We start from the raw sequence: 14,429 nt of genomic DNA, 5'->3' as shown, positions 1-14,429 counted from the left end.
GGGAAAAGCAACGCTTTTATCAATCATGCCTGAAAACATACAATAAGATATGAGCTGTTTTCTTAACATATAAGAATCCCATTTATTTTATCTAATTTTATTAACGATCTAAGATTGTTCTTTTTTTATGTTTTCATGTCTTTTTATTCAAAAATTCTAGTGTTCTTTTCAGTGTCAACTAAATACACAAAAAGGGCACATTAAGAAGCATAAAGTTCTCAGAGCATTTTCAGGACCAAAATTTGTTCGTTGTGTTTGCATTGATCTTGCCTAAAAAGGAAAACTATGTATGGTCCCCATTATCCCATTAGGTTATTTTTTGACGTGGAACCAATATCTAACCTCCCAAGAATGTTCAATTTAGGTTTTATTATTGAAACAATACACTACCACTATACCACAACAAGGGCATATAAGCTGTTCTTTTTTAATCAGTGTGATGACTTCCAGGAACAGATCAAGTATGCAGTACATGTAATATGTCCACTACTTCTAATAAATGGCAGAATATAGTATTTAGCAATGGACAAGATAAGAGACGGAGAGATATTGCCTGGAGGAAATAAGAAGCTCGGGTTGGTGGGTAGAAGAGAACAGTGTGTGTAAGATGTATTTCATTTGTGCTATTAGGTTTCAAGGTGCCAGTGAATACAATTTCCTGGAGAAAAAAAGAGTCAACTGAAATTATTAATTAAGCTAAGACTTCATTCATTACATCACTGATTTTTTTCCCAAAGAGAAAGTTGTCACTCAGAAAGACTATTCTTAATGTAAAAGTTAAACCAAGTAATTTCTGTATTGAAATAGTAAATGTGCTACACACATAAAAGATTAAGAACATCATACCACTTATACATCTGTATCCATATTTCTCCATAAATAATTACAGGGTTTATTGAATTTAATGCAGATTATTATATTAAGGAAGGAATGAATGCACAACTTCGACTCATTTTGCTTTTATATTCAACCAAAGCAACGCATTTATATAAGTCTGATAGCATGGAATTTGTATAAAGTCAATTAAATCGATGATGGGCTTTCACACTTTTCCCAGAGAAGACAATGAAAACGGTATCTGGCAATAAAGTTCATCAAGTTAATTATGATAATTCACAACCCGATGCTCCTAAACATGATAAAGCGTAGTTGGAAGGATAAAACAACAGTATATTAGTTCAGATATTTAATAACATGACGTGTCCAGTGAAAAAACCTTCCCGATTCTCTGACAGTAGCCTACTGTGCATCGTTTGAACGAGACTTCTTCATTTCACAGAACGAGACGAACTTCAAATGGCCTTGGATTTTAATTTAGCCACAGCCTGGCAGATATTTAGTCACGTAATTTAATTTTATCGGTACTTTGACAGACCACTGTTCCAGTACATACATGAGCTATACACGCGCGCTACGATGTCAACACGTTAACGGATGCAACTAGCAACTTACATCAGCCTACACAGTCACGATCATCGAGGGCGACTCAAGTCTCAAGTCTAATGCTTAGAAAAGCCACAATGTAATGTTCTCTTTGTCAACGAAGTGCACGAACTAGTGTACGGTAGCGTCGTTGTATACAATGAACAATAGACCGAGAGAAGCGTGCAAACTTACCTTATATGCATGCGCTGTCGTTTCGAGATGATAGTCATCGATGAACGAATAAAATCGGCGTGAGAGCGAATAACACAGACCTTTCCGTAAACCCCTCCTATCCTATTGGAAGTGGTCACCCATCACCAGCGGATGGGACATCCCTCCTCCCCCCATCCTCCTCCTCCTCCTCCTCTCTGGGACTCTGGCATTGATGGTGTGCTGCTGTGATCCTCCTGACACCCCATTCCCTTCAACTGAGAAGATGTAAGAGACCAGGAAAACAAAGAATTACGACTATACATTGAGAGAGACTGGAGAATGGCTTTTATGCTAATCTATCTATCTATCTATCTATCTATCTATCTATCTATCTATCTATCTATCTATCTATCTATCTATCTATCTGTCTGTCTGTCTGTCTGTCTGTCTGTCTGTCTGTCTGTCTGTCAGTCTGTCTGTCTGTCTGTCTGTCTGTCTATCTATCTATTTATCTATCATCTGTCCATCCATCCATCTATCATCCATCCATCCATCCATCCATCTATCATCCATCCATCCATCTATCATCCATCCATCATCCATCCATCCATCCATCCATCTATCATCCATCCATCATCCATCTATCATCCGTCCATCCATCCATCGATCCATCCATCGATCTATCTATCTATCTATCTATCTATCTATCTATCTATCTATCTATCTATCTATCTATCTATCTATCTATCTATCTATCTATCTATCTATCTATCTATCTATCTATCTATCTAGGGGTGTCCCCGACTGTCTGTCTGTCTGTCTGTCTGTCTGTCTGTCTGTCTGTCTATCTATCTATCTATCTATCTATCTATCTATCTATCTATCTATCTATCTATCTATCTATCGTCCGTCCGTCCGTCCGTCCGTCCGTCCATCCATCCATCCATCCATCCATCCATCCATCCATCCATCTATCTATCTATCTATCTATCTATCTATCTATCTATCTATCTATCTAGGGGTGTCCCCGACTGTCTGTCTGTCTGTCTGTCTGTCTGTCTGTCTGTCTGTCTGTCTGTCTATCTATCTATCTATCTATCTATCTATCTATCTATCTATCTATCTATCTATCTATCTATCTAGGGGTGTCCCCGACTGTCTGTCTGTCTGTCTGTCTGTCTGTCTGTCTGTCTGTCTGTCTGTCTGTCTGTCTGTCTATCTATCTATCTATCTATCTATCTATTTATCTATCTATCTATCTATCTATCTATCTATCTATCTATCTATCTATCTATCTATCAATTAAAAGTAATTAAAAGTGACTCTTCAAGGTTATAACTGTGTCTGGTAAAATGTGCAGTCAAGTTTCACAATCTTCCATCGAGCTTTCCTCTCTATATGCAGTCCATGTTTCCTGTGTACAGTAAGTTGTCTTAGATGTGTTCGAGACGCATCAATAAACCCACGAGATTGCAGCCAGACCATCTGCAGTGTGTCAGAAAGTCTTGCAAGGTCAGCGTTACCTAATGAGTAAATATGAAATGAAATAAAACAGAACAAGTAAAATGTGGTAAAGGAATGAAATGAATAAATCAGAGGATCACTGGGCTGTTTCCAGGCAACGGTTGTGAGGTGCAGAGATTCATGGCCACTGGAGGGCCCTTTCCTAACCCACAGCCACTGTTTTCAGAAGAACTATCCTGTATCTCTCCAGTGTCTCAGAATTAAGTATCATGAGGATTTATGAGAACTATTTCCTGAATGTTTTTTTTCTTTTCTGAAGACATGAATGCATGTGACTACACATTCAGATATGCTTATTCATTGATGTTTTCTGAAAGTAAACATACTGCAGTCGCTTATGAATGATGCTCTTGTATTTCAAATGCTTGTCAGTTTGCCAACCCTGCAAAACATTGTTACCTAGTTTCCCTCTTTAATTAGGATATGTGTCATTATAACAATTTTAAGAGATCAATATTTGAAATAATATATAATTTGCGGTATATATTTTGTCGTCTTGCATAATCAAAACCATGAATATGTTACAAGATGTTTCTTATCTGCTTCAGGACAGCTCTGAAGACCAGGCTTCCTCTCTTTAATTATCATCATTCAGTCTGGCCGCTTTGACTGCGCTTAAAAATAGAGCAGAACTCCCCAGGGAAGGTCATTAGCGAGTGGCACCGCTGCCGTTAGGGCCAGTGTCTGCAGACCACTCATTTATTTATTTGAATCTGAGCACGAGAGAAGCGCCCAGAGAAAGACGCAGCTCAGCAGGACAGGTCTGTCTGCATGCGATGTGATATTACTGTATGTCATTTAATCCCTCCATCATTAAAGTGTAGAATATATTTGAAACTTCAGCTGCTTTCTTGCTACACATTATGCCTGGGATTTTGCCAAGTATTGAGAAGTCTAGCTATTTAAAAGTTTATCTAATGAGGTCCACTTTTAAAAGCAATATGCAGTGTGTAAAATGAAAATTTAATGTATGCACTGGTACTCTTTTCTAGTTACAATCAACTGGGACTGAACTTTCAAGATTAAAAAAAAGGATGCAAAAGAATAAGAATATGTTTATAAAAATGGTAAACATGACTAAAACCAGTTTAAATAACTACTGTATGAATAAAGAAATGTGTATTATTATGCATAGGTATTTTGTGACAATATTCATTATTTAGTGGTCTCTGCATGCAATTACAAAATTACTTACTAGAATATATCTGAATGAATAGTATTTTTCTAATTTATTTGACAAAGTGTGTGTAATGCGCCTATGTATTTTGTGAGAATATTTAGTATTTTATATCATGTTTTGTCTGTTTCCATGCAATTACAATCTACTGACACTGAAGCTTCAAGATTAAAAAAAAGAGATGCAAAGGCATCATAAAATTATTAAATGTTGGTTGAAATAACTACTGTATACATTTTTGCACAGTTTAAATACAGAAAGGGGGGGCCAAAAGCTAATTTGACAATTTTTTTTTTTTGCACATGTATTTGGTAACAATATTAAATATTGAGTGATGTCATGCAGTGTCTCTTTTCCATGCAACCAGGACTGAAGCTTTCAAGATTAAAAAGGGATGCAAAAGCTTCATAAAATGATCCTAAAAATAGTCAACATGACTAATACGGATTTAAATAACTACTGTATTATTTTGTTTCAAAGGAACACAGGCCAAAAATAAACTTAAAATCTGAGGCCAAAATGACTTTAATATATAGAGAATATATGAATAAAGTGACATGAAGCTTAAAACAAGAAAGAAAACTTTTTCTTGCCAAAATGTCTAAATGTATTTTATTTGTCTCGTTTGCCAAACAAATCCCAAAGTGAACGAATTCCATTTATGGCCCAATTATAATCAAAATTATTATTCTGAAAACCATTTGCTGAATTGAGATTCTGAAGACCAAGACCTCCAGATAAATAAATAAACATCTGAGATGATGAAGGTGTTCACCTGACCTTGACAGACCACACAGGTGCAACAGTCCAGAAAAAAACCTTATGGCTTGCTTTCTCATACCCATCATATTCAAGCTTCAGTGATTTCTCAGTTCCTCTGCACACACTCCTACAATATCTGCCACCTCCAGATCCAAAAATATTTGCCTCCTTTCTCGTATGTAACATCTTTGCTCTCTGCATTGACATCCTGTGTCTGCAGCAAACATGGGAAGTAAACCAGATGTAGATTCAAATCTGTCACTGTGCTGTCACTCACATGCATTATATTTTAGTGTGAACGTCTGAACAGTAGTGTGCACTTGCATTGCTGACATCAACAGAAGCCATTGCTATGATTTAAAGTCACATTGGTCAAAAGGAGTGCAATTTTAAACATAAACGGTGATGCTAATTATATAGAGTCGCTGAAAAAGACAAACTTATGACAAGACGAAAAATGAAAAATTCAAGTGTTTTTTTATTCATATAATCAAAACAAGATCACAAAGGTATATCAAAAACATCCCTTATAAAAGTGATTCTATGTGATTCTATGTAAAGTCAGTTTAACCTATGAAGAAACAAAACAGGAAGATTTTAAACAGTGGATAAAATGATAACCTTTTATAAACTATTAATAACAACAGTAGTAGTCCGAAACTGTCAATCATTAAACTTGAACACTCTGTCTTTCAGGTGAAACTGGATCTCAGACACTCTTGCTATACAGCCTACAATATATTAAATTACATAATCATAGTGTTTCATAAGCTATGATGTGCAATTATGTCAGTTTCTGGAATTTCATGAATCATATGCAGTTCCAATAAAAAGTAACTATAATAAGCATTCTATATTCACTGAAAGGCTGTTTATGATTGTACTCTGCATGCATTTAAAACTTTTCATCCTGTTTCTACAGACCCACATGGAACCGATATAACAAGGAATGAAGGAACAGAACAGCAAGATGTTTGCTTTGGTAATGTGGCATTGGAAAAACAAAGACAAAAACACTTCATAGCCTGCCGTGGTTACAGTGCTTCTGTTTGCAGACACAAAGCATTGCTATTAGGGGACATTGTTTTATAATTCATTAAGCCTCTTAACTGGCAGGCCTATGTATCAAGTGCAAATGATGATCGCTCATAATTTAATTGGGATAATTAAGCACTAACAATTCAAACTGCTAAAAAAGGAAAGAGACAATGTTCATTCTATGCTTACCTTTCAGTATTATTACTTTCTAAATCGTAATGATGGTTCAATTGGCTCGCATAAAAGATTTCTAGCTCCTACTAAAATTAATTATTTGACCACGAAGTGTTCTGTTTGTGCATGTGTAAAAGAAAAAGCCTAGTTTTAGGATTTTTTTTATTTTTAATTATTGCCAACCTCTTGTGTAATACCGCAAATTAAAAAATAAATTTGTTTTTAATATATCAAATAATAAATAATTTTAGCATTGTGTTGACAAAAACAAACAAACACATCTGTTGATGAGAGAAATCTTAATTTTAAACTTAATACAAAAAAAATAATCAAAATTATTTACGCAAATCATAATTGCTTGTTTTTTTTGCTTTTGATTTGAGTAAATATGCAATATTTCTATAAATGCAACTTTTATAATTACCATTTTTAAGCAAATTATTGTAAACACAGGGTCATGCATATGTAATGCAAATGAAAAGGCAGAAGCAGAGCACCAAAGCAGCCATAACCGAGAGGAAAACAAAGCAATGGACACAGTCTCTGTCAAGGCCTGGGTTAATCAGCATCGCCATGGCAAGCTATTTAAAGTTTTAAAGTATATAATGTAGTTATGGTCTTCTTCCGGATAGATTTTACCACTGCTCCCAGCTAAAGTCATCTCCACCTCCGAATATCAGGAAAAAACCCAGAATGGTCAGAAAAATGACAGAATTGCCTGCCATTACCAGACCACAAGCGCCCCACTGGATCTGCAGAGGAAGTCAGCCATTAGTTTCATTCATGATGACAATTCATTCAGTGTAATGTCGGCTTTGTCATTTTAGAAAGTGTATTCTGTCTGTATATGCTTTTAAGTCATTTTGAGGACACGGTGAGCACTAAATGAAACAAAAATATAATCAATGCCATCAGAGTGAAGGTTTTTCCTCTTGTACAAAACAGAATTCACTTATAACCTCTAAGCTATTATTATTATTTGAGCTGTATGGGTCATATTTACCTGGAAATCTAATTAAACAAGCAAGAAATAATAATTGAAAGAACGGAAAACCAGTAAGGTGTCTGCATTTTATTCGACCATAATTTTCAATAATGCAGAAACATCCACATTCTCATCAGTTATTATATTTGATTACAATTTTTTATAAAAACTAAAATGAATACTACTTGAAATGAAATGTTACCTGAAATCAAATACAGCATAAAAAACATTTTAATTTAGCGAGTTTTGTTATAAAACTATATAGACATTTATTAAAATATATATTGCAACAACAACAAAAAATGACTAAAACTAAATTCAGAAAATATTAAAATAAAACTGTTTCAAAGGATTACTTAACTTGCTATATTAATAATAAATTAACTATAATAGCATCTCTAAATAGTTTAAAATGTATGAAAAATATTAATTGATTAAACATTTTATAAAATGTAGTAAGTGAAATTAAATACAAAATATATAAAAACTTTTTTAGGTTAAACGTGACTTGGACATGTTTTTATTATACGCTAAAATTGTACGTTTTATTGTATTATTATAATATTATTATATGTATTATTTATGATGACCCACCATCCACTTGTTCCGTACCTGTATGAGTTTCTTTCTTCTGTTGAACCAAAAAGAAGATATACTGAATAACATTGGTATCCAAATAGCTGATGGTAGCCATTGACTTACGTAGTTTTTTTCTTTTTTCAATACTATGTAAATCAGTGGCTACCATAAAATGCTTGGTTGCCAACTTAAAAAAATTACTTCTTAAAAATACCTTTTTTTGTTTTAAACAGAAGAAAGCAACTCACAAGTCAGTTAATGATGAAAGAATTTAAATTTTTGGGAGAACTATTCACTATTTAGCATAATGGTCAAGAAGCAGGACATAAAGCATATTCTGTACTCACCACAGATTTTCGTGCAAGCACCATGGGTAGCCCATATGCTGACACCACAATTCCAGAGGTTAAAAAATATGCAAGCTCCCTGCATGCATTGCTTGACTCAGTGTCGTCCGCATGCCTTCTGGCTATTAAATTTGGGATAGGTGACAGGATGTAGAAGAACAAGACAAACATTGGCCAGTACACTCTGTGAGGAAAGAAGCACATTGAGGTTATCTTCAATTACTGCACTTCAGATCTTTACAGAAGACAAAAAAATAATAGACCTACCCAAAATGTTCCAGTGCACATCCCAAAAGGAGAAAAGTCAGTCCAAGTGCACCACTGAAGGATAACGCAACAAGAGCTGAAAAGCAATCATTCAGATTAGTCGAGGGCCAAGGGTTTGAGCGCTGAAACATTAGGTGTGTTTGTATCGCCCCCCCTGCGGCCACAGCTCGCAACTGCAGGAGTGACGTACTTAGTAAACCACAAATAAATAAATTCCGTGATTTGTCATCTCTAAGATCATTTCCCAATTTGATTATCATTGGTTAAATACTGAATACGACCGGAAAAAAGCCTGCAGCACAACAGTATAACTAAAGTAAACCTAAGTAAAACTTAAACCGTAGTTGACAACGTATTATTTACCATCGCCACATGACACTTAATAGACTTTAACTTGCTTTAACTAACCAATCTGCACTATCTGCAGTTATATTAGACTTTTTACGTAGCAGTCTGTAGTTATGAAACTTCAACAAATTATACAAGACTTAGGTTTCTATCGACAGCAGATGCACTCGTTATAGCATCGGCGTGTTCTGTTTAAAGTGTTGTAAAGTGTTATAAAGTGTTGCACTGATCAGAACAAGAATTATCGTTTAGCTTTACCTTTTATTCCTGCCATCATTCACAAGCGCCTTTTGTTTACTGTCTTTGTACTAAATGTTACTGGACTGACTTCCTATTTCCTCAAACTACCAAATTACTCATACACCCTTAAAGGAGCAGTCTTACAAAAACTTTTATTTTATTCTTATTATTAGTATTATTATTATTGAGAATTTACTGATCTTATTATTATTATTATTATTATTATTAAGTTTGTGAACTTTATAATATAGACTATTTATTTGATATATATTTATACGCGCGTTTGAACTTTTTTTTTTACCTCTTCTTCTTGTTGTTTCTTGATAAGATATTGTATGTTACTGATTTTTGGCTATAAAAAAATAATCTAATGATCTCCAGAAAAACAAACATATAAATAATTGTTGTTTTTATTATTATTAGCCTAATAGTAGCCTAGTAGTTTACATCGGTTCGGTCTCTGTCTGTAACTGTTATTAGTTAATGCATTAACTAACAATGAACAATACATTTGTTACAGTATTTATTTATCTTTGATAATGAACTGTTTTGATTTGGACTGTTTTATTGTTAAAACATGTTAGCTCAGGTCCGTTAAATAACATTACCAGATAAAACTTTGGATTTGAATATTAAAAACTGTTGAAATAAACATGAACTAGATTAAAAAAATACTTTTGAAGTATTTTTATTTTATAAAGTAAATTATATTTATATATATATTTATCTGTCTGTCTGTCTAATAACAATGAATATTATATTAGCCTAGTTCATCTTAAAATAGCCTAAAAAGCAATCGAATTTACTGTGCAAGTTTGTATTGGGTGGAAAATCAACAAAACGACAACATTCGAGAATAGAAAATCCCACAGGGCGGAAATTTGAACGGGCATTCATTAAGACCACTTCCCGTAAACACCGAGGTTTCGTTGGAAAATGATGCAGAGTCTTTCTCAAGAGGTCTGTCTCATGACTATGTTACAGTGACAGAAACTCGACTGAATTAAGGGTTAAATAGAGGTGACGTCAACGTCAAGCAACCAATCAGATTCAGTGTGGGTCACGTCAGTTATCCGAATCTCGTCATCATCAATTTCTTCGGAAGCGAAGCTCGCCCAGACGACCTTTCGACGTTAAGGTAAGATTCGTTTTCCACGATTTCTATCTTTTTTTGTTTTTAAAGTTCATTCGATCTCGCTGTAAGAATCCAGACACACTAATGTCAGTCAGAAATAGATGAGAAATGTGAAATGTGTTAGTCGTGAATTGAGCTCTTCAGCGAACTTTCAGTTTCTATTAAAACGGTTTGTAAAGAGTGTTCTTTAAGAACAAGTTTCTTAAAGAGGAAAATGTTGTTCTATACCATATGTGCGGTGACAGAATTTTATTTGAATATACTTAGGACATTGTTGGAATGGAATATTGCCGGGACCTCATTAATAAAGCGCTGAAAAACAAGAAGTAGCCATGGCCTCAGTGATATTACAGGGGCTCGAGATACATTTTTACTTGCCAGAGACACACCAGATCATTCATCTCTCAGGAAGTTTCACAGCAGAGGAGCTGTGTGTTGAAGCGGCCAAGAAGTTGGGTAGGTTTTTCAGCTATTCCACAAAATAAACACTGTAATCATCACAGCCCTTACGAAAAAGTAGTATACTTCAAGTTTATTTTACTAAGTAAAGTTTTATACTTAAGTATATACTTAATTTAAGTATATTTTTAAGTATACTTCATGTAGCAAATATACATATATCAGTGTTCTAGGAATATACTTGTACTGTTTACAGTGTACTGTTTCAATACTCCTTGGGACTAAATTGGCCCACTTTCTAGTATATAAAAGTATACTTTTATGTATACTTTAAGTATAACAGTAGCAAACTTTGAGTACACAACTAGTTTACCTCTGTGTTTGTAGATTTTACTGCAATTATACTAAAAGTGAACTTATAGGTATACTGAGCAGAGAGCTGCACGGGTCCGATTTTGTAAATCCGCACCTGCCCATACCCGCAGTGCTTAAAACCTCATCCGAGCCGTTTTCCGACAGCAGCACTAATTAAAATCCGCACCCGACCCAACCCGCTTAAAATAGAACCGACACCCGACCCGCACCTGAAATCAAATCAGTTAAGCCAATCACATTAGACACACTTTTTTCGAATTTTATTGCCAGGTCATACAGAAGTTATTTAAGGAAAACTCTTTTTAAAAGATATTCGTTTTTTATACATTTTATCTTAATTTTGATTAATGTTTTATCAATCAATTGCCCGTATTTAATTAAGAAGAAGCAAATATATAGCAGACAATGTAATAACAACTGCTGGCAATACGAACCAAGCTCCTGCTCCGGTCGTACAGGGACCGGATAGCCCTTAGCAAAGGGCCCCGGACCCCATACTCCCAGAGCACCCTCCACAGGCCGCCGCGAGGGACACAGTCGAATGCCTTCTCCAAATCCACAAAGCACATGTGGATTGGTTGGCCAAACTCCCATGAACCCTCCAGCACCCTGTAGAGGGTATAGAGCTGGTCCAGTGTTCCACGGCCTGGACGAAAACCACACTGTTCCTCCTGAATCCGAGGTTCTACTATCCGGCTATCCGGTCCCTGTACGACCGGAGCAGGAGCTTGGTTCGTATTGCCAGCAGTAAGTCAGACTTGTTCCCGGTGCGTGTTGGACTCCGGCAGGGCTGCCCTTTGTCGCCGGTTCTGTTCATGATTTTTATGGACAGAATTTCTAGGTGCAGCCAGGGGCCGGAGGGGGTCAGGTTTGGTGACAACACGATTTCGTCTCTGCTCTTTGCGGATGACGTTGTCGTGTTGGCCTCATCAAGCCAGGACCTTCAGCATGCACTGGGACGGTTTGCAGCCGAGTGTGAAACGGCTGGGATGAGAATCAGCACCTCCAAATCCGAGGCCATGGTCCTCAGTCGGAAAAGGGTGGCTTGCCCACTTCAGGTTGGTGGAGAGTTCCTGCCTCAAGTGGAGGAGTTTAAGTATCTTGGGGTCTTGTTCACGAGTGAGGGAAGGATGGAACGGGAGATTGACAGACGGATCGGTGCAGCTTCTGCAGTAATGCGGTCGATGTACCGGTCTGTCGTGGTGAAGAAAGAGCTGAGCCGCAAGGCGAAGCTCGCGATTTACCGGTCAATCTACGTTCCTACTCTCACCTATGGTCATGAGCTTTGGGTCCCGGATACAGGCGGCCGAAATGAGCTTTCTCCGCAGGGTGGCTGGGCGATCCCTTAGAGATAGGGTGAGAAGCTCAGTCACCCGGGAGGAGCTTAGAGTAGAGCCGCTGCTCCTCCACATCGAGAGGGGTCAGCTGAGGTGGCTCGAGCATCTGTTCCGGATGCCTCCTGGACGCCTTCCCGGGAATGTGTTCCGGGCGCGTCCCACTGGGAGGAGACCCCGGGGAAGACCTAGGACACGTTGGAGAGACTATGTCTCCCGGCTGGCCTGGGAACGCCTTGGTGTCCCCCCAGAAGAGCTGGAGGAAGTGTCTAGGGAGAGGGAAGTCTGGGGTTCTCTGCTTAGACTGCTGCCCCCGTGACCCGGCCCCGGATAAGAGGAAGATGGATGGATGGATGGATGGATGGACAATGTAATAACCTTATAGTGTAATTGACAGAATTACTAAAAAATATTTTGCTACCTAAAAGTTAAATATTTTTTGTGTCACGCATGCATGCATGTCTATTTCCCTCATATTAAATATAAACGCATGTGGACTGATATTTTTCCAATGACTGAACTCCTTTATTAATGGAGTAGGCTATATAAACAGACGTTTTAATATATTGGTATTAAATGCATTTTCTGAGAATTTATATTTCACGTTTTTACTGCAAATGTCGAAATACGTGCTCTTTGGTCCATCAGTGCTTGAGTCACTGATCACATTAGAATAAAATATCTCATAATAAAATACAAAATTGACTGATTTATGAATTTATATGCATAGTTCTCATCAGTCGGAAATACAGATGAATGCTTTCATTTGTTGTATTTTTGATCCTGAAAGAAAACAGAACAACAAAAGAGCGAATCATATACCACCGTCTGAGGTTGTGCTTCAAGTCGAACGCACCCATTTTTAAATCGTCCACAGCTGAGCATCGTGAGAGGCGGATCTGCACCAGAGCGCACATGTTAATGAGCTGCACAAAGTCATTTTCAGATGCAAAAAAAACAACAAAAAAAAACAACAACCCTGGTTAGCCTAGATTAGGCCCATATTCACAAATGTGTTTAGCCTGGCCAGCCAGACTTACATCAAGATGTTTAGTCTGGAAACTCTCCATAGACGAGGCTTACTCCAAGGGGCGGGATAAACGGCTGTCTCTCAAAATCCCTCTGCATGCAATAGGATAGCGCTACAACCAATCAGAGCAACGAAGAAGGTGACGTAGTCAGAGCGGTATATTAAACTTTTTCCGTATCCAGTCGGCAAAACTCCAAACACATCTTCCTTTTTTAAAAATGACTTAAGTGCCGTTCTTTGCTCTTTTCTTAAAGAGAAACTTAACTCCAAGTCCTCCAGAGTCGCGGCCAAAGCCGATTCAAAAGATCGTTGTTCGACAGCTGCAGCCGCCATTCTTTGTTTTCAAGTGGCAGCCGTCTCAACTCTCTGTCGTCATATGTTAAGCCCGCCCCGCCTGCTCTATACACGACGTGATTGGCCTGACCCAATCTGGGTTTTTGCTGCTAGAAGGTGTATTGAGAGTTGCTAGACTGTACTCTAGGCTGCAAAATACATTTTGCTGCCGCTAGGGTGCGTCTAGATTTCTAGGCTAAAATGTGTTAGCTATGGAATGAAATATCTGATATTCCGATTGTCAAATAAATGCAAGTGGAAGTGTTTTGTTGTTTAAACACCTTTATAACGATCGCATTAGTTGAGCTGAATGCTTGATATAATTTTATGACACAAATTTTGGAATAGGCTTAAATCAAACACATTTTAATTCAGATTCTGTATATATATATAAACGGAAAACAAAAACAATGAAAAAAAAAAAAACTGCTGGCTGATCTTTTACGTCTGTTAACTAATGACTCATGCAGCCGTTCGCGCAATTGTGATTTTTTTAAAAGTGGAACGTAGGCCTATTTTTACGTTTGCACGTGACTGTTTTGAACCCGTGTTTAGACCCGTGTTTCCCTTGTGTCCGACCCGACCCGCACCCGTATGCGACACAGTTGGATATTTTTCACCCGTTTCAGCCAAATTTGCGGGTACCCGAACCCGTGCAGGACTCTAATACTGAGTTTACTAATTAAATACTTTGTACACTTTGAAGTATAGTCTCAGTAAACTATACTGCAAGTACTGTATACTCATTAGTTTTCTTTAAGTGAACTTCACATTAGGGCTGGGCGATATATTGAATATTAGCGA

At 37.1% G+C, this 14,429-nt stretch overlaps 3 protein-coding genes across 3 annotated transcripts in view; 1 reads left to right on the top strand and 2 right to left on the bottom strand.

The window, feature by feature from the left end:
• Positions 1-1,751, bottom strand: part of LOC132096804 (cAMP-specific 3',5'-cyclic phosphodiesterase 4B-like) — a 78,297-nt gene extending 76,546 nt beyond the window's left edge. Inside the window, exon 1 of the mRNA XM_059502412.1 lies at positions 1,618-1,751. The gene's annotated coding sequence lies outside the window, so the exon portion shown is untranslated. The remainder of the gene's footprint in view (positions 1-1,617) is intronic.
• Positions 1,752-6,598: 4,847 nt separating this feature from the next.
• Positions 6,599-9,137, bottom strand: LOC132096799 (leptin receptor gene-related protein-like). Its single transcript, XM_059502405.1, has 4 exons — positions 9,038-9,137; positions 8,432-8,507; positions 8,165-8,348; positions 6,599-7,005 (listed from the first exon to the last, which is right to left on the bottom strand). Exons 1-4 carry the CDS (start codon positions 9,054-9,056, stop codon positions 6,889-6,891), a joined length of 396 nt encoding a protein of 131 aa, XP_059358388.1. The 5' UTR covers positions 9,057-9,137; the 3' UTR covers positions 6,599-6,888.
• A 927-nt stretch (positions 9,138-10,064) lies between these two features.
• The window catches only part of LOC132096797 (tyrosine-protein kinase JAK1-like), a 31,094-nt gene continuing 26,729 nt past the window's right edge, over positions 10,065-14,429 (top strand). The window contains exons 1-2 of the mRNA XM_059502404.1: positions 10,065-10,157; positions 10,422-10,610. Coding sequence (XP_059358387.1) covers positions 10,487-10,610 — 124 coding nt within the window. The 5' untranslated portion in view covers positions 10,065-10,157; positions 10,422-10,486. The remainder of the gene's footprint in view (positions 10,158-10,421; positions 10,611-14,429) is intronic.

This window comes from Carassius carassius, chromosome 20 (genome assembly GCF_963082965.1).
Source record: "Carassius carassius chromosome 20, fCarCar2.1, whole genome shotgun sequence".
In the NCBI taxonomy this organism is placed as follows: domain Eukaryota; kingdom Metazoa; phylum Chordata; class Actinopteri; order Cypriniformes; family Cyprinidae; genus Carassius; species Carassius carassius.
Note: the sequence above shows the minus strand (reverse complement) of the source record. Positions and strands in the feature narration are given on the sequence as shown.

Coding starts and splice junctions, on each gene's coding strand:
- LOC132096799 (XM_059502405.1), bottom strand. Junction 8,349..8,431: donor TGTGCACTGGAACATTTTGG/GTAGGTCTATTA, acceptor CTTTCCTCACAG/AGTGTACTGGCCAATGTTTG. Junction 7,006..8,164: donor TGCTTGCACGAAAATCTGTG/GTGAGTACAGAA, acceptor CTTCCTCTGCAG/ATCCAGTGGGGCGCTTGTGG.